Below are 18,552 nucleotides of genomic sequence, written 5' to 3'. Positions count from 1 at the left end.
TCCAAATACCCATGCCAGTTTAGGGCAATTATCTACAGTACTCAACCAGCTGACTCGCTGTTGCTTTATGCTCTTAAACGCCCCCCTAAAACCACTGTCACATTCATGTGAAACGTTTGATTTGTTTCTAATATGAAGCCAGCGTGGTGTTTTGGTTAGAGTGCTTGATTGGGACTTCGGGGGAGACGGGTTCGAATCCCCACTCAGCCATGAAGTTCATTGAGTGTGACCTTAGGCCAGTTACTGCCTCTTAAGTCTCACCTTGGGTACCTTGGACAAAAAGATGGGATATAAGTGCAACAGAAACACAGATATCGATCTGTACTGCCTGTGGGTCTTCAGGGTTTTAGGTAGACATGGAATTGGAGATTTGGAAGGGACCCCTGGGTCATCTAGTCCAACCCCCGTGATGCAGGAATCTCAGCTAAGGCATCTGTGAAAGATGGCCATCAAACCTCTGCTTAAAAACCTGCAATGAAGGAGATAAGATAAATAAAACTTTATTCGCATTAGCCAATGGCCATAGCAACAGTAAAACACTAAGTATACGCAGAAAAGGAAATTTGATATAAAAGCACAATTTAAAGTCCTGAATCAGCCGTCAATTAGTCGCCCTTATTCTGATTGCCCCTGCTATGAACCTAGCAACCTTTGCTGTTATCTGCTCTTTTTGATCTGATAGAAGAAAGGACATGGTGGCCTCAGATGGGCGGCCTGGGGTGGTAAGTAAGAGTGGGGTGATGATCTCGTTCCTCAGGTCTTTGTAGAGAGTACAGGACAGGAGGACGTGTGGTACTGTTTCGGTACTACCATCTCCACACGGGGCAATGAAGGAGGGAAACCTCCCAAGGGAAATCTCAGGTTTGCAAATAACAACAACAACAAATATTTATACCCCATCCATCTGGCTGGGTTTCCTCAGCCACTCTGGTGGCTCCCAATATAATTAATGATGATATTAATAAGAAAAAAGCGATAAAACGTCAAACATTAAAAGCTTCCTAAACAGGGGTGCCTTCAAATGTCTTCTAAAAGTCTGGTAGTTGTTTATTTCCTTGACATCTGGTGGGAGGGCGTTCCACAGGGCAGGTGCCACTACCGAGAAGGCCCTCTGCCTGGTTCCCTGTAACCTCACTTCTCGCAGTGAGGGAACCGCCAGAAGGCCCTCAGCGCTGGACCTCAGTGTCCGGGCAGAATGATGGGGGTGGAGACGCTCCTTCAGGTATGTGGTACCCAGCTCTCCCTGTCTGGCCCTCAGCTCATTAAACGCAGAGCGCATTTTCTGTCTCGGCACATTCCTCCTACAAACACATGTGTCCTCCGTTAGGCTCTGTTGCTTCTGGCAGAGGAACCGACAAGTTTCAAAAAGCACAAAGCAAAACAGACAAAATGTACCTTGCTCAAAATAGTAACAGTGGTGTGTTTTTCCCCATTTAAAAGCAGCAAGCTGACATTCTGTCAATTGCTGTGTTGTTGTTGTTGTGGGTAAGTGACAGTCTTTAACCACAAGAGGGCGCCCGAGCTCCATGAAATAAAGATATTTGGAATTATACTGTTTGAACAAGCTGAAGATTTATTTTTGGTGCTTTTGCCTTAATCCTCCTCCACCCGACAAAGCAAAAGCCAAGTGCCCTTGTGAGTGAATGCTGGGAGCAGATATTACTTCCTTTTTTTTTTGAGTGAGTCATAAATAGTTTGCTTGCCTGCTATTGCTCTGTCCGCCTCAGTCCATGTATGTCTGTGTGGTGTGTCAGGTTTAAACTGAGTTAAATAAATATTCCCTCTTCCCAGGAAAATAGAATTCTGGTTGCATTCATCCCATACATTCACATCACTATGATACCACTTGAAGCAGTTGTGGGTTCCTGCAAGGAATCCTGGGAGATGTAGTTTGTAAAGGGTGCTGGGAGTTGTTAGAGTGCTTCAGGAACGGGGAACGGGGGGGGGGGGTTCCATTAATCTGGGTCCACCCCAGATGTCCCATTAAATACACCTTTGATTTTTAATATGCAGATTTATTTAAAGGCAAATGGTGTAGTAATAATATCCTATTCCTAATTTGTTTTAACTGTTTTAAAAACTGAATTTTAGGTTGCTGAACCCACCCTGGGACATAGGTTAAAGCAAGTCATACTACTACTATATGTAGTAGAAACACTGACAACTGGGAAACACTGGCCTGCGAGCTCTCCAGTTGGAGAACAGCCTTTACCAAAGGTGTCATGGGCTTTGAAGACACTCGAACTCAGGATGCAAGGGAGAAATGTGCTAAGAGAAAGGCACGCTTGGCAAATCCACACCGAGATCAACTACCACATAGGAACCAATGTCCCCACTTTGGAAGGATGTGTGGATCCAGAACTGGCCTCCACAGTCAGTTATGGACTCACTTTTAAAACCGTGCTTATGGAAGACAATCTTACTCGCTACGAGTGCTCGCCAAAGAAAAGAAGACTACTAGTATAGCAATGAGGAAAAGGTAAAAGGCCATTCACAGGGAAACCAAAATGCTTGTTTACAAAGCTATTGTATTACCAACCTTACTGCATGCTTGTGACACATGGACCACTTATAAACGCCATCTCCAACTCCTCGAAAGATTCCATCAACGGTGTCTCTGAAAAAACATTTACAAATCACTTGGGGAGACAGGCAGACTAATAGCAGTGTACTGGAAAAAGCAAAGATCACCATTGTCAATGATTCTTCAACATCAACTTCGTTGGACTGGTCCTGTTGTTCAGATGCTTGATTATTGTCTTCCAAAGCAACTACTCTATTGCAGACTTAAAAATGGAAAGCGTAATGCTGTGGTCAACAAAAGAGGTTTAAAGACTCTCTCAAGGCAAATCTTAAAAAATGTAGTATAAACACCGACAACTCGGAAACACTGGCCTGCGAGCGCTCCAGTTGGAGAACAGCCTTTATCAAAGGTGTCATGGGCTTTGAAGACACTCGAACTCAGGACAGAAGAAACATGCTAAGAGGAAAGCATGCTTGGCAAATCCACACCCTGATCAACTCCTGCCCGGAAACCAATGTCCCCACTGTGGAAGGACGTGTGGATCCAGAATTGGCCTCCACAGTCACTTACAGACCCACTGTTATGACCATGTTCATGGAAGACAATCTTAAGAGTGCTCGCCAAAGAAGAGAGCTAATAATGCGGTGGGTTAGATTGCTGAACTAGGACTTGGGAACCTGGGTTCGAATCTTCACTCATCCATGAAGCTCACTGGCTGACCTCTCAGCCAAACCTACCTCACAGGGCTGTTGTGGAGATTGCTTGACTTATTGAGTTTACTTATATGCCGCTTTCCCGCAATGAGCTGTACCCAAAACAGCTTACTGCAAAATTTCAAGATGTCCAAATGCAAATATACAAAATGCACAGGAGGCCACTACATTCAAAAATCAGAAATTTGACAAACACAGAATAAATGCAATATTTTAGGGGGAGAGAGGTGGAACCACCATTCTAGGCTTAACTACATAAATTCAAAGCAAAACAAAACAAGAGAGGGAGAACCTGAGATCCTGGGAAGAAAAAGTTGGGATTTAATGCAATAAAGGAAGGAGAAAGGCAAGGGAAAGGGGAACTACAGAGTAAATCTTGTTAATTATCAGCCCTGCAGCTGATACGCTTTGCATTTAAAAAGAAAAAGAGCCTGTGTTGTAAATGCAAAGGGACAGCAGAATCGCATTTTGCCCTGAGCTAGCAGGAATAGTGATCTGACTCAGGATTAGAGAGTCTTTCAAAATGTTAAATCATTGGCACTGAGACTAAGCAAGGAACCCGGGTCCCAGTGCAGTCTTCAGCACAGGAACTTGGCACAGACCCATAGGCGCCGACTCCATGGGGCTTGAGGGGGCCCGAGCCCCCTCAAAAATTCGTTTGGGGGGGCTCCGCCCCCCCAATAATCTCTGGCGCCCCTCCAGCAGAGCGCCATCGCCGCCCCTCCCCCAGCCCAAAATGCACAGGGAGGGGCGGGCTGCATGCCTCCTGCCCTCCCGAGCAAAAGCTCCACCCAATTTCCTTTGCAGCTGATTAATAGGCGCAGCACGCTCTCCCCTATTCGCTCACGAGGAGGCGGGCCACTTTTTTTGCATATTCATGAGCTTATTTATTATTCATGAGCTTTCCCGGCCCCCCCAATATTTTTTATAAGTCCGCGTCCCTGCACAGACCTTTTCATGCCTGCCTATTCAGGAGACACCCCATTGAGTTAAATGGGCCTTACTGCCAGGCAAGGTGGTCAAGGATATTGCAGCCTGAAAAATCTTTTAAAAGGACGTGGGTGGCGCTGTGGGTTAAACCACAGAGCCTAGAGCTTGCCGATCAGACGTTCGGCGGTTTGAATCCCCAAGAAGGGGGGAACTCCCGTTGCTCAGTCCCTGCTCCTGCCAACCTAGCAGTTTGAAAGCACGTCAAAGTGCAAGTAGATAAATAGGTACCACTCCAGCGGGAAGGTAAACGGTGTTTCTGTGCGCTCCTCTGGTTCGCCAGAAGCGGCTTAGTCATGCTGGCCACATGACCCGGAAGCTGTACGCCGGCTCCCTCGGCCAGTAAAGCGAAATGAGTGCCGCAACCCCAGAGTCGGCCACAACTGGACCTAATGGTCAGGGGTCCCTTTACCTTTACGCTACAAAAGGTTGCTGCTATTGTAAGGGGGGGGTTAGAGGCATCCCAAGCAACCTCCCCAAATATCTCCCAAGTGTTTTGGATCTCCGGTTCCCATCAGCTGCACCCAGTATGCTCATACTGGATGGGACTGGAAGCAATCAAGCTGGTGGTGGCTGAAAAACAGCTTACAAAATCTCCCGTCACAGAATGCACATGCCCACACTAAAATGATACAAAAATACATATCTGTAGTGCTATCTGTAGCTTCACTGGCTCCCGGTGGAGTACAGGATCAGGTTTGAGGTGCTGGTTTTAACCTTTAAAGCCCTAAGAGGCCTAGGACCCTCATACCTTCGGGACCGCCTCTCCTGGTATGTCCCACGGAGGACCTTGCGGTATTCAAATAAAATCATGGTGGAGGTTAGGCTGGCCTCAACCAGAGCCAGTGCTTTTTCGGCCATGGCCCCGACTTGGTGGAACGCTCTGTCACAAGAGACTAGGTCCCTGCGGGACTTGACATCTTTCCGCAGGGCCTGCAAGACAAAGCTGTTCCACCAGGCCTTTGGCCAAGGCAGTCTGACCCCCTCCTTTGGTAATCCTCACAGAACTCTAGCCCAGTGGTTGCCATCAATTTGATTTTGAATTGATTTTAGAATGAATTGATTTTAGAATGATGTGTTACTTTTATTGTTGTTAGCCGCTCTGAGCCCAGCTTCGGCTGGGGAGGGCGAGATATAAATAATTTATTATTATTATTCTTATCTGACCTCTTTGTTATGAGAATATTAAAAGTGTGGAATGTGTGCTAGTAAAGTTCTCCGTTTTCAAGTAAGTCAGAATTTATTTATTTATTATTTTTGCAGTCAAATAAGCAGAGTTCCCAGGGGCCATGCAAACTCAATGTACACCTTCAGTCTGTGAAAAGAAGAAAATGCTGGGAGGAGGGTTCCAGGCGAAGGAGAAAGGTTCTTTTCTCCCTTGCACATGGCAAAAGTCAATGAGTCCATTTCAAAGCTGATCAACGTTGCCTTTCCATGCTGAATTGATGCATTAGTTCAGGGGCATGGGAGCGGGTGGCACTGTGGTCTAAACCACTGAGCCTCTTAGGCTTGCCAATCTGAAGGTTGGCAGTTTGAATCCCCTTGATGAGGTGAGCTCCCGTTGCTCTGTCCCAGCTCCTGCCAACCTAGCGGTTCGAAACACACCAGTGCAAGTAGATAAATAGGTACCGCTGCGGCGGGAAGGTAAATGGTGTTTCCATGCTCTCTGGTTTCCACCACGGTCCTCCATGTGCCAGAAGTGTCTTGGTCATGCTGGCCACATGACCCGGAAAACTGTCTGTGGACAACACCAGCTCCCTCAGCCTGAAAGCGAGATGAGCGCCACAACCCCATAGTCGCCTATGACTGGACCTAACTGTCCAGGAGTCCTTTGCCTTTTTTTCTTTTCTTTTTTACCTTTTATTACCTCAGGGATAGAGAACCAGTGGTTCTTCAGCTGTTGGACTACAAACGGCCAATAGCCTTGGCCATGATGGGATGATGGGAGTTCAAGAACATAAGGAGGACCACTGATTCTCCATCGCCGAATTAGATACCGCATTAGAGAACCAGAAAGGTCTGGTTTCACCTGGAGAAAAACACCAATGGGTCAAATAAACTCAATGGCATTGCATATTAAAAGACAAAATGCCCAGCTCTTGACTCTCACGTTTTTCTTGTAATATGAATGTGGGAACAAAAAGATGCAGATGCAGGGGAGAATTGTTGAGCCTCCAGATTCTCTCCTACAAATCTCCCCAAAGTTTTTAACATTCACAAGACTGGAAATAGGCCAGAGGAAAATATTATTTGGAATTACAAACCTATTGTATTGTACAACTGGGCAGCATGAATTGATTTTTCATGCCCTTACTTACAGCCCAAAGACAGAGATTGATGCATTGGAAAGATAAATCTATGGCTCCTTTTTGGTCAATGGATTTTGAGATATGACAAGATTCGCAACTTATGGACAGATCGCTTAAAAGTGTAGACTTTTTCTGGACAAGTATAATGACATTTCGAACGTGTTTATAAGAAATATAGTAGGTTATAAGCATATATGTATTTGGTTAATAATAACATTGATATGCTTATGTCCTAGGCAATGGTATTGTAGTTGTTTGCATATATAATGATATATATATTTTCTTCTTCATCCGCTTTTTATTTCTACTTTATTTTGTTCAATTAAACCAAGCATGGCCAAAGTTGGCCCTCCAGCTGTTTTGGGACTACAACTCCCATCATCCCTAGCTAGCAGGACCAGTGGTCAGGGATGATGGGAGTTGGAGGGCCAAGTTTGGCTATGCCTGAATTAAACTATTCTCAATTTTTTAAAAAGGCTGGAAATAGGACTGGATGCAATGGGAGGGGAAACAGATGGCGACCAGAAAATCTGCTTCAGTGAACCCCAGAGGCAGCAACTGATCTAGCTAGAACTTCATGCAAAACAAATGTACCTCCGCTGAGCCAAGTCCTTTCCTTTCTGCTTGGGGGCATGCTAGAGGCAGGCTTCTCTACCCCAGAGGCATCCCACCCTCCCACGGATTTGAAATTCACCACAAGCAAAATGAAAAACCACTCGGTTGACGTGACAGATAAAACATAAAAATCAGGATTGGCTGCTGCTCTGTGTCAAAGAACTGCAGCTGCTAACAGCTGTCTGAACACCTGTCTACTGAAGAAGGAGATGTCTTATCGGTTGGTTGTTGTTTAGTCATTTAGTCGTGTCCAACCCCATGGACCAGAGCATGCCAGGCACTCCTGTCTTCCACTGCCTCCTGTTGTTTGGTCAAACTCATGTTGGTAGGTTTGAGAACACTGTCCAACCATCTCATCCTCCGTCATCCCCTTCTCCTTGTGCCCTCCAGCTTTTCCAACATCAGGGTCTTTTCCAGGGAGTCTTCTCTTCTCAAGAGGTGGCCAAAGTCTTGGAGCCTCAGCTTCAGGATCTGTCCTTCCAGTGAGCACTCAGGGCTGATTTCCTTCAGAATGGAGAAGTTTGATCTTCTTGAAGTCCATGGGACTCTCAAGAGTCTCCTCCAGCACCATAATTCAAAAGCATCAATTCTTCAGCGATCAGCCTTCTTTATGGTCCAGCTCTCACTTCCATACATCACTACTGGGAAAGTCTTATCGGTAGGTAAGCTAAAGAAATTTCAAGTAATTTTATTGGGCTTGTTTAGCCTGGAGAAAAGAAGACAGGTGAGATGATAGCTGAAGGACTGCCACATGGCAGATGGAGCAAGCTGGTTTTCTGCTGCTCCAGAGAGGAGGACCGAAACCAATAATTTCAAATTACAAGACAGGAGATTCCAACTAAACATTAGGAAGTTATTTCTGGTGCCTGTTATAGTGACTTCAGCGGAAGCAGACCACATTAACGACAAACACATTACATATCTCTCCCCCCCCCTTCTTGTGCCTTATCAATACCTCTGGTGTGCAAATTCAAACAGGGATTTATATTCCCACGTTCCTCCGGCTTGAATTGCAAATTGTGGGTAAGCTCGGAGAGGGAGTGGCTCTGAAGTTCCTTATCAGACTCATGGCTGCCTTTGCATTTTTGATAACCCTGCCCCACCCCACCCCAGTTTCTCCGCCACATCTGACATTTTCACACACACAAAAACCCCTGGGACAAATTCTTCCTGACTTCTTCTTTATAAGATCCTAACAGTGACCACTGATTCACCACCTCTAGCATCGCTTCTGATACCTCTAGGTTTCGGACGGTACCTATAGGACGGTAAAAACAGCTTAGCAATGTTACTGCCTTTCCTCCTCTATGGGGCTGCACATTTTCTCACGGCCGCAAAGGGAGAGGTGGTCCAGGATTTTAAGAACTGCCTTGAGTTCTTCTTGGACAAGATGCCCCCTGGAGAATCTCTGACGCCGCCCAGAGAAGCCAAGATCTGCCAGTTCTATAGGAACGTCTATCGCTTTGCCACGATGTACGACCGGGAGAAGCGGATTCCCATCTACTCCGCTTACAAATGCAAACCTGGGAAGGGACACAGATATCAAGGATGGATGATAGAGCCACAGGTAAGGGGACTTCTCACCTGCCCAATCCAAAAGGGCCTTCCAATTTGCCACCTGTTTTTCTGCACCATATTTGGTGAGGCTCAGCTGACAATTGAATGTTGTCATCCCATCCCTATGGAATTCCATTCAACAGAGCAGGTTCAGGGAACCAGTGTCACCGGTGGCTGAACTACAACTCCCATCATTCTTGCTCGCTAGGGCCGGTGGGAGTTGTAGTTCAGCAACACCAGGTAGCCCCCCTCCCAGGTTCACTGCTCCTGCAAGATTCAGCAGGTGTCTTCTATAGATTAAACATCTGCTTAAATATGTTTCTTTGCCACCAGGCTTAAGTGGCCAATGAAGATAAACATTTTCTGTGATAATTAGATGGGAATCTGTTCCAGTTCTTTACCTGATTTTATTATGTACGGATATAATTGCTATAAACTTATTTGATACACTTTATGAAATTGTGGTATACAACCGTTTTTATAAACAAATGCATTTGTGCTTATTAGGTTGTTCCCAACTAGCTTTTACTCAAAGAGTAGACCCATTAAAATGAACGAAACTTCCTTAATCATTGCAAGAAGCAGAGTTACAGGGAACCAGGCAGAGGGCCTTCTCGGTAGTGGCTCCCTCCCATCAGATGCCAAGGAAATAAACAACTATCTGACTTTTAGAAGACATCTGAAGGCAGCCCTGTTCAGGGAAGTTTGATATTTTACTATGTTTTATATATGCTGTAATCTTCCCAGAGTAGCAGGGGCAACCCAGTCAGATGGCTGGGGCATAAAGAATAAAATTATTATTATTATGCATGGTCACTGATTTCAATAGGTCTACTCTGAGTAAAAGTTAATGTGCAACCTATCATCACTGCTTTCTACACCATTTTCAGAGTGGCTTAGCAAACAATCCCTCTTCCCAGTGGGCTCTGGGAATTGTAGCTTTGGGAGGGGGGTATGGGGGGGTCTCATAATGACTCAGCACCTTTAACAAACTAAAGTTCCCAGAAATCTTTGCAGGAAATCAAGACTGTCAAAGTGATACGATAGTGCTGTATGGCAAGGATGTAGCCTCAGTCTCAAAGGTTTGGTTAATAATAATAATAATAATAATAATAATAATAATAATAATAATAATTTATTTATACCCCGCCCATCTGGCTGAGTTTCCCCAGCCACTCTGGGCGGCTCCCAATCAAGTATTAAAAACAATACAGCATTAAATGTTAAAAACTTCCCTGAACAGGGCTACCTTCAGATGTCTTTTAAAGATAGGATAGCTACTTATTTCCTTCACATCTGAAGGGAGGGTGTTCCACAGGGTGGGCGCCACTACCGAGAAGGCCCTCTGCCTGGTTCCACTGCATGTCTGAGCAGGGAGCAGTTGACATATTTTCCTTGCTGTTTTTCAGCTCGTAGACCCGACTTTGGGGAAGGCCATGGAAGATGAACGTGAAACCAACGTCGCCGCCGCAGGGATTAAAAAGAGCCAGGCCACTTTCGACGATTATGCGCAGGCCTTAAGCATTGAAAAGGGGCATTTGAACCCAGTGAGCCACCAACCGGACGAGGACAGCAGAGCGGCCACTTCCACTTTGACCAATATTGTGCCCCAGTATAGCAAGCTCAACGAAGATGGCTGGGCCAACCACGAGAGCCTCATCAAGAAAGAAGCCCAGGCTTGCCATGATATGTACGTCCTTGTGGGAGCTGTGCCCGGAGATGAGTATATCTCGGACCTCAGGGTCAATAAGCCCAGCCACATCTGGTCGGCAGCTTGCTGTGTGCTTGATAACCAGCACAGAAAATCCTGGGCTGCCCTTGCGAAAAATAGTGAGAATGAAGTCAAGGAATACAGTTTGGAGACCCTCCAGAAAATCCTAGCTGAACTTTATGGGAAGAAGAAAGTGGATCTTTTCAATGGTTCCTGTAACTAGTGTGTAGCTGGTTGCGGCAAGAGCTAGTTTTATCCCCAATATAGAGGAAGGATGTATAAAATTATCTCCCAACCAGAGATGCTCACAAAGTCCTCTCACTGCCAATTCTGTTCACAGGTTGTGAAGTTCTTAAAAGAAATTGGTGGGGAATTGAGAAGATGTTTTATTTTTTCAGATCTCTTTTTTCAAAAGCTGTACACAAATCTTGTTAAATAAAATGAAAACTATGGCGTGTTTCTAGGTGGTGGCAGTTTCATTGTTGTTATCAACATTGCACTCTATAAATTCTGCCCATCTTGCAACACAATCCTATGTTTGGTTACTCAGAAGAAACTGCTGTTGTATTTGATGGGATTTACTTGTCCAGCCATTGGAAAACATCAGTATTCAGCAAGAATGGTGGGTTAGACAAAAAATCTGGGACATCGCTTTTTCTGAACATTTAGTTTGTCAGTACTGTGTGCTTAGGAAATGCTAAGAAAAAGCCATTTGAAAGTATAAGGGAGACGTTCTTGTTATACCTAAATAGGAAAGAGACTTTGCGTGGCAAGTTACCTCCCCCAATGAAATAAAGACACGGACACAATGATGTAAGGTTAATGGGCATAAAAGGCCACAACTTTATTGATTACGGAAATTGAAGGTATTGGCCTTAGGCATTGGCTCCTATCGACAACCCGGCATGGTGACCGGGAAGGGTTGAACACAACCGCGGGAGTCCTGTTGTAGTACGCCAACTAGGATCCCACGGGCGTCACCGCTCGGGGGCGTGCCGGGGGCCCTACCTCACAAGGCTTCGGACAAGGCCACACCCCCCAGAGTCCTCTACCGGACTACCCCTTCACATTGGGGGAAGGTGATGGCGCTTCCTTCCCCCCCTCCATTTGTCTAACTTTGCCCCATGCCAATGCCTAACCGCCACACGAGCAAAGCTCGCCGCCAATACCTTCAAACCCACAACCAACCCCTAATCCCTGCACTGATGTCCCCCAACCACATGTCGTTTCCTGCATCTGACAGATGCACGCCATCCCATCTGTAGAGGGCCTCATTGCTGAACTGGATGCCAGGGTGCCCTATGACACACCCACCCAGGTCCGCCACTCTACGCTCCACAGCCCGCTCCAAGACCTTTCTAGCCCTGTTGATTCCCGCGGGGCTCACACAATCTCTCCAAATCCTCCTCTCCAGCAGTGAGGACCACAAGATGGTAATATTTGGGTAAACCGCCTTCAAATGCCCCAAATCATCGAAAATGTTCCATCTCAAATCGATAGCCTTGCGGTATGCCAAGTCATTTTCCCCCAGTTGGATTATCAGAGCGTCGGGAGGCCCCTCAACAGCAACCATCGCAAACACTGTCGGTTTGAATTCGCTCCAACGCATCCCTCTACGCGCAATCCACGTCAACTCAATATTTGAAGGCAGGCTCAAATTATGCCCCATTCTGGAACGCACAGCACGGTTCTTGGCCCAGTAAACTATACTGTGGCCCACCAACCAGATGCGCACTTTCTTGGCTTCTGAAAGGAAAGTAAACGGAAAAGGCAAGGTCAGGACTACCCCGGCAAGTCATAGGTTCTTTCTCACATAAGCTTTATATGCATCGGATTTCCACCTCCCCAAGTCCTTGATCCTCTCCGTGGACAACCCTAAATGAACTGCGGTGGTGGCGGCCCCAATGCGGAAGGAGTGGGCTGAAAATTCCTCCGCTGGAAACCCGCACGCAGCAAGTGCCGCACGCAGCACGCGCGTGAACTGGTGTCTGGACAAGAGTGACCCGTCCGCATGTACAAGAAATGGGCCAGGGGCCTTGGGTCTCAAATAAAGAAAGCGCCGTGTGTCTCTTACTGGACAGGGGCCGCTACCTTGCACGGCCGTTAGCCGTAGGAGAGCGCCCTTACCGAGCTGGTCCGTCTTAGAACTCCGCACCTGGACAAACAGCTCGGACTCGGACAGGGACAGATCACTTAATAGCAAACCTCTCTGAGAATGAGCCAACTCACGCTCACAAACTAGCTCCCCAATGCACAGGGCGCCAAAGAATGCTATGGAATAGGCGGCAGAGAACAGGCGCGCCTCATATTTTGACCAGCATATCGAGCGTAGCTTCTTGTGAATCTGGGTCAAAGCATCGAAAGTTATGGGCCTCCTCCTGTCTATGCTGGGAGGGTGCTGCCGACGCCAGCCCTCAAGAGTCTTACGGACGATAAAGGCTGAACATGGGTCTTTAGCAAATAGTGCCTTACAAAAATATGAAATCCCTGCGGTCTGAATGTTAAGGGTTTTAGGGGCCCTTCCCAAATCCCTCAGGTGAGCCAAATAGCGGAGAACCTCCCTCGTTGAGGGAATGGAATAAGGCCCCGAGCTGGGCCTGCTGTTGCGGAATTTTAAGAAGTCGGCCCAGGCCTTCTGGTATGATCTCATTGTGGAAGGGGCCACGGCACCGATTAAACCTTTCCACACTTCTTGCTCCCAATGCTCCAGAGATGCTCCGGGAAAGGCATCGATGATTGCTCGGCATCCGGCGCTAACAAGCAGAAGCGCTCCATCTGAAAGCAAGACAAAGCATCCGCGATGTCATTGTTAATGCCGGGTACGAATTTGGCAGAGAAGTATATGTTGTGCTCTAAACATAGAAGGACAAAAGCTCGCAGAAGGTTCCCAACCCTGGTGGAACGGGCTGACTGTTTAGAGAGAACCGCAACTACTGCCTGATTATCCGTATTGAAGCAAACCCTGTGATTGCGGAACTGATCAGACCAAAGATGTACTGCTACTACGATGGGAAAAAATTCCAAGAAAGTGAGGTCCCGGGTGATGGGCTGGCCCTGCCACTCCGGGGGCCACCTTTTGGCGCACCACTGCCCCCGGAAATACACCCCAAAGCCCAGCGAGCCAGCGGCGTCTGATTGAACTTGAAAATCGGCTGTTAAGGACATGGAATCCTGCCATAGTGATATGCCGTTGTACCTATCGAGGAATTGCAGCCACATGCCCATGTCCGCCTTAACTTCCTTAGATAGCCTGACTCTATGTTGGGGAGCCCTCAGTCCTGCGGCCAATCTAGCTAACCGGCTGCAGAAGGGGCGACCTGGCGCCACCACTCTACAAGCGAAGTTTAGGTGACCCAGCAAGGACTGGATTTGCCTCAGTGTGATTTTCTTTAGGGGCAGAAGCTGCTGAATCAGCGCCTTAAGAGCGAACAACTTCTCCACAGGAAGCCGAGACGTCTGCGCTACTGTATCCAATTTGATGCCTAAATAAACCAAGGAAGTAGTTGGACCCTCCTTTTTCCGGCTGCCAGGGGAACCCCGAGTTCCTCTGACAAGGCTGTGAAGGCGTCCAGGAGGGCGGAGCAGCCCTGTGCACTGTCGGACACCAGGATAAAGTCATCGAGGTAATGGGACACGCCCACGGACCTTGATCTAAAGCGGAGGGCCCATTCAAGAAAGGTACTAAATGTCTCGAATGCCGCACAGGCCACGGAGCAGCCCATAGGCATTGCTTTGTCGACGAAATATTCCCCTTGAAATTTGAAGCCCAACCAGCGGAAGTCAGCTGGATGGACCGGGAGAAGTCGAAACGCAGACTCGATATCACATTTCGCTAGTAGCGCACCCCTCCCGAACTGCCGAATCATCTTAACTGCATGGTCAAAAGAGGCATATTTGACCGTGCAAAATTCCTGGGGAATAGCATCGTTAACAGAGCCCCCTTTCGGGTAAGATAGGTTATGGATCAACCGAAATTCCCCCGGGGTCTTTTTCGGGACGATGCCCAGTGGGGACAAGTGAAGCCCTTCGAATGGAGGCGCGGTGAAGGGGCCGGCCACCCTACGAGCTTTAATTTCTTTCTCTATCTTTTTCTTGGCTATATCCGGCCTTTCCCTAACTGACTTTTGATTTTCCGGCTCCCTGGGGGTAGGGGGAACTGTCACGGGGATTCTGAATCCTTTGGAGAAACCCTCCCAAAGGTACTGCGCAGCTTTTCGGTCAGGATAAAGATCTAGTAGGGTTTTCAAGGGCTGTAGACGGATAGGGGTATAGGCCAAAGAAAGCTTATGATTACTGGCGGCTACTGGGACCTTGCTGAGTGGGACCGGAGGCACCTCTAGCGTTGTTGTGGAAGTACCCCCTGCCCCCCCGAAAGGGCTGCTGCTTATTCTTAAAGCACGCGGTGGCGGGGTGGTTGCCCCAACACCGCTCGCACTCGTGGGAATACTTACAATAGGGGCGAGAACAGACACCCCGATTGAACTCCCAGCACTGGCGGCGCCTTTTTGCTTCAATCTTACCATTCTTGGCCGTGTCCTGACTTTTCTTTACTATATAGGGATTGACGTCCAAGCCCCAGTAGTGAGGATCAGTCAGGTCCCAACGGGTGGCCGGCAGGAGAGATGCATTCCTGCGAAAGTTCTCGTCATACGTTAAGGCTGCGTTTTCTCCAGCGAGAGAGTACGCTGTTCTCACGTGCGACGGATAGGCCACTAAATCCATCGCCCTCCGTGGGTAAGCGGCGCAAACAATTCCCATAAAAACTTGGTACCCATCTAGCCAATTTTCAAAGGTGCGCTCTGCCCTAGGCGTTCTGTACCTTTTTTTACCATAGGAGCGCCTCTTTTCGCCCTTTCCCGTTAGCTTGGCCGGGGGGAGAAGGGTGAAGATGTCTACGTAGTCCCCGTTGAGGATCTTATTCCTCTTCTTTTGGGACAAATGGTTCCCCACTATGAAATCTGTTGGCTGGTTGGTGGAAACTTTAACGTCCTCGACCAACGCCCCATCCTTCCAGTCCAGCACCCCCTTAAAAGTTTTTCTGTGGGAGTTGGCCCTCCTTTCGTGTGCCCAAAGGGGGATCCCATGATTGCTCTCGCCTAAACCCCAGTACCCATCCATCTGATCCTCAGAATCTGACTCTGAAGAAGACGTACCTGAGTCGTCCTCCGTCTCCGATTGCTTGCTCTGTTTCCTCTTGGCAGACGTATGCTTCTTAGCCTTCCTTTTACCCCCTTGTGCCTCACCTGTTGGCAAACCAGCGCTGTCCACCGGCTGAGCACTTTGAGGATCTGGCTGCTCCCCCTCCGATCCGGAACACGCGCTGTCCTCTGTTGAGCTGTGCTGTGACTGCTGTTCCTGAAAAACACTAGGAATGTCTGCGGCCTGTGAGCAAGTGTTGCCTCTGGCGGCCTTGGAAGGCGCCTTCCTCTTACTGGGACCCTTTGCTGCAGCCTTCCCCTTTCCTAAGGAAAGGCTCACTTTTTTAGAGATAACCGTCTGGGCACGCGTATTGGGGCGGGTTGTTACCGAAGGCCCGGGAAGTGCGTTACCCACCGCGTTCGCCTCTGGCCCTTGTTGCCCCGGTTACCTGGGGGAGTATCAGGAATCATATCCTGCGATGGCTCGGGGGCTGGGAGTGCCGCTGCACTTCCAGACTTGCATTTTTTGTAAAAGGTTTCAAAAGCCATAAAGAATTGGGCGAAGTCCTGAGGGTCAAATGGCATGGCTGGTAACTGCGTGCTTCCAGCAGTGTTGGATGTGGGCTGGGTGCCAGAGGTGGATGGCTGCTGGTTGCCGCCCGAAGCCATTCCAGAAAAACCTAGGTACCCAGAGACTGGAAGAAGGTTCAGTATGGGCTACTCCAACTGAGTAATGCTTCACCTATTTATTTATTTATTTATTTATTTATTTATTTATTCAATAAGCTAGAGACTAGAGGAGAGACCAATATGGGCTCCCCCCCTTTATTTCTTTCCTTTTTTAATATACTTATTTATTTATTTTTTATTTATTTTTTTATTTTTTTATTATTATTATTATTTATCTATTTATTTATTATTATTTATTATCTAAATTTTCCTTTTTGTTATCTATCTAACCTCTTTATTAAGCAGTAAAATTCTTTTATACTGCTTGTAGAAAATAAAAGGATCAAACTTTCAGCCTTGAAATATGACTCCTGCCACTGCTAGTAAAACCCCTGATATAAGCCAAGTATAACTAAGTATGATGACAATAAAAGGGAAGAAGTTATTCCTAATCAAAAGAATCGAATTTAAAATCTCGGAAGGGGTGTAGTACTACACCTCCCGCCACTAGATGGTGGTGCACACAAGGAATTTACTCCACAAACAAACGTAGTTAAATGCCCAAAATAGATAGGAGCTGCAGGCAACCTTCACTCAAAAACCCACAAAACTATAAAAAGTAGAGCAAAAGCCTAAATAAAAAACCAAGTATAACTAGGTATGATGACAATAAAAAGGGGAAGAATTTACTCCTAATCAAAATAATCGAAATTAAAAATCTCGGAAGGGGTGTAGTACTACACCTCCCGCCACTAGATGGTGGTGTACACTAGGAAATTACTCCACAAACAAACGTAGTTAAATGCCCAAAATAGATGGGAGCTGCCAGCGACCTTCACTCAAAAACCCACAAGAAACTATAATAAAGTAGAGCAAAAGCCTAAGAATCTTCTAATTTATATTCAAATTCGGTCGTTATTAAAAAGATTTCAATTACCAGACCCCTTTCCCATATCAAAATTGGCTGCACCCTTCAAAATGGCTGCCCCCTGTGTTCCCCACGTGGCTTCCAATCTGGGGACGGTTATGTGGGTTTAAAGGGGTTTAAAGTAACACAATAAGAAGCACTGACTAAGGCAATGAGAGGCAAGCTGAGCAAGTATGAAATTAAGCTGGGACAAATAGCAAAATTAGAAAGATAGCAATTGACTGTAAGAAATTAGAGCGGAGCTGCAGCTTCCTGAAGTGCAAAAGTAGTGAGAAGGGTTAAAGGAAGGGGGAAGGTGCGTGGGCGGGGAGCTGAAATCACGGATGAGGAAGCCCCTTACAGCAATGCAGGAAATTATAGATGCGGCAGCAATTTAAACCACTCTAGGTTAACAATGAACCCGGCCAAAAAACCTAGCTAGGTAAAGGAAAGAATTACCGGAGACTCACACTGACCACGTGCTCAGTACGCACACACAAAAAATCCAAACCAGCAGCTCACAAATTACCCCTTTTTAAACACACAGCAATGAAGCTGGCACAGACGAAGAGTGACTATTTTTAAGCCGAAGAAGAGCAGCACCCACACAAAGAGCAACCGATTTAAAGCTGGAGAAGAGCAGCACACAGACACAGTTTGCTTAATTTAAATCCAGAGAAGAGCAGCACAGCACGCACTCACACACAGAGTGTCTGCCTTGAGGTCGGAGAAGCGCAGCCTGCACACAGACAGGGGCTCTCTTGCTGTAAAGCAAAAGGCTCCAGAAACAGAAACGAAGCTAGGAACAATCAGGCAAGAAAAAAGGGGGGAGATTGGAAGGCAAAAGAAGGCAAGACTTCCCTTTCGCAGAAATCTTCCTCAAGGTCCACGTGGTCGCTTCTCGCTGCAAGACACGGAAAAAGCCGCTTCTCAGCTGGGTGAGGGGAAAAAAGAGGGCGGTCCCCATGCGTGCTGGCCCTAAATAGCCCGGGCCACGCCTCCCCCGCCCGCCGATTGGCGGGCTGGGTGCAGTCACGCCCGGGGATTCCCCCAAGTCTCGCGGGGGCAAGGAAGCCCCCGCGATTGTGGGAGGATCCTGCCCGCAACACCCTCCCCGCTGAAGGGGCAGAAAGGGCTTTGATATATATGTGACCCTGGTGGCTTTATAGAGAGGTTATATGCAGGTTTCACCCTATCAGTTTCCCCTGGCAAAATGTGCTCTTAAATACTATAAGGATACCAATGACACAACACTTTTTTTGATGCAAATCTCTTCATTTCATGAGGCTGATATGTCTGTCTTATGTCCCCCAAACATTCTTCTTTTGTTAACATGATTTTCTCCCCCTTGGGTTTGCATTAACACATTTAAAATCCAATTAAAAATATTCAAAGAGTAAAACAATAAAGCAGAAAAAAACC

The 18,552-nt window shown here is 47.1% G+C and overlaps 1 protein-coding gene across 15 annotated transcripts in view; it reads left to right on the top strand.

Moving 5' to 3' along the window:
- The window catches only part of LOC309378777 (endonuclease domain-containing 1 protein-like), a 402,039-nt gene extending 391,166 nt beyond the window's left edge, over window positions 1-10,873 (top strand). For 14 of the 15 annotated variants that reach the window (XM_081927428.1, XM_081927429.1, XM_081927431.1 and 11 more), the window contains one exon: window positions 10,115-10,873. In XM_081927428.1, coding sequence (XP_081783554.1) covers window positions 10,115-10,639 — 525 coding nt within the window. In that variant the 3' untranslated portion in view covers window positions 10,640-10,873. Of the gene's footprint in view, window positions 1-8,392; window positions 8,716-10,114 lie in introns of all 15 variants that reach the window. The other variant, XM_081927435.1, reaches the window with a different exon arrangement.
- The last annotated feature ends 7,679 nt before the right edge of the window (window positions 10,874-18,552 follow it).

This window comes from Podarcis melisellensis (genome assembly GCF_964234715.1).
Source record: "Podarcis melisellensis genome assembly, chromosome: 10".
NCBI classification, from domain to species: domain Eukaryota; kingdom Metazoa; phylum Chordata; class Lepidosauria; order Squamata; family Lacertidae; genus Podarcis; species Podarcis melisellensis.
The sequence above is the reverse complement of the archived record's forward strand: the minus strand, read 5'-3'. Positions and strand labels throughout refer to the sequence as shown.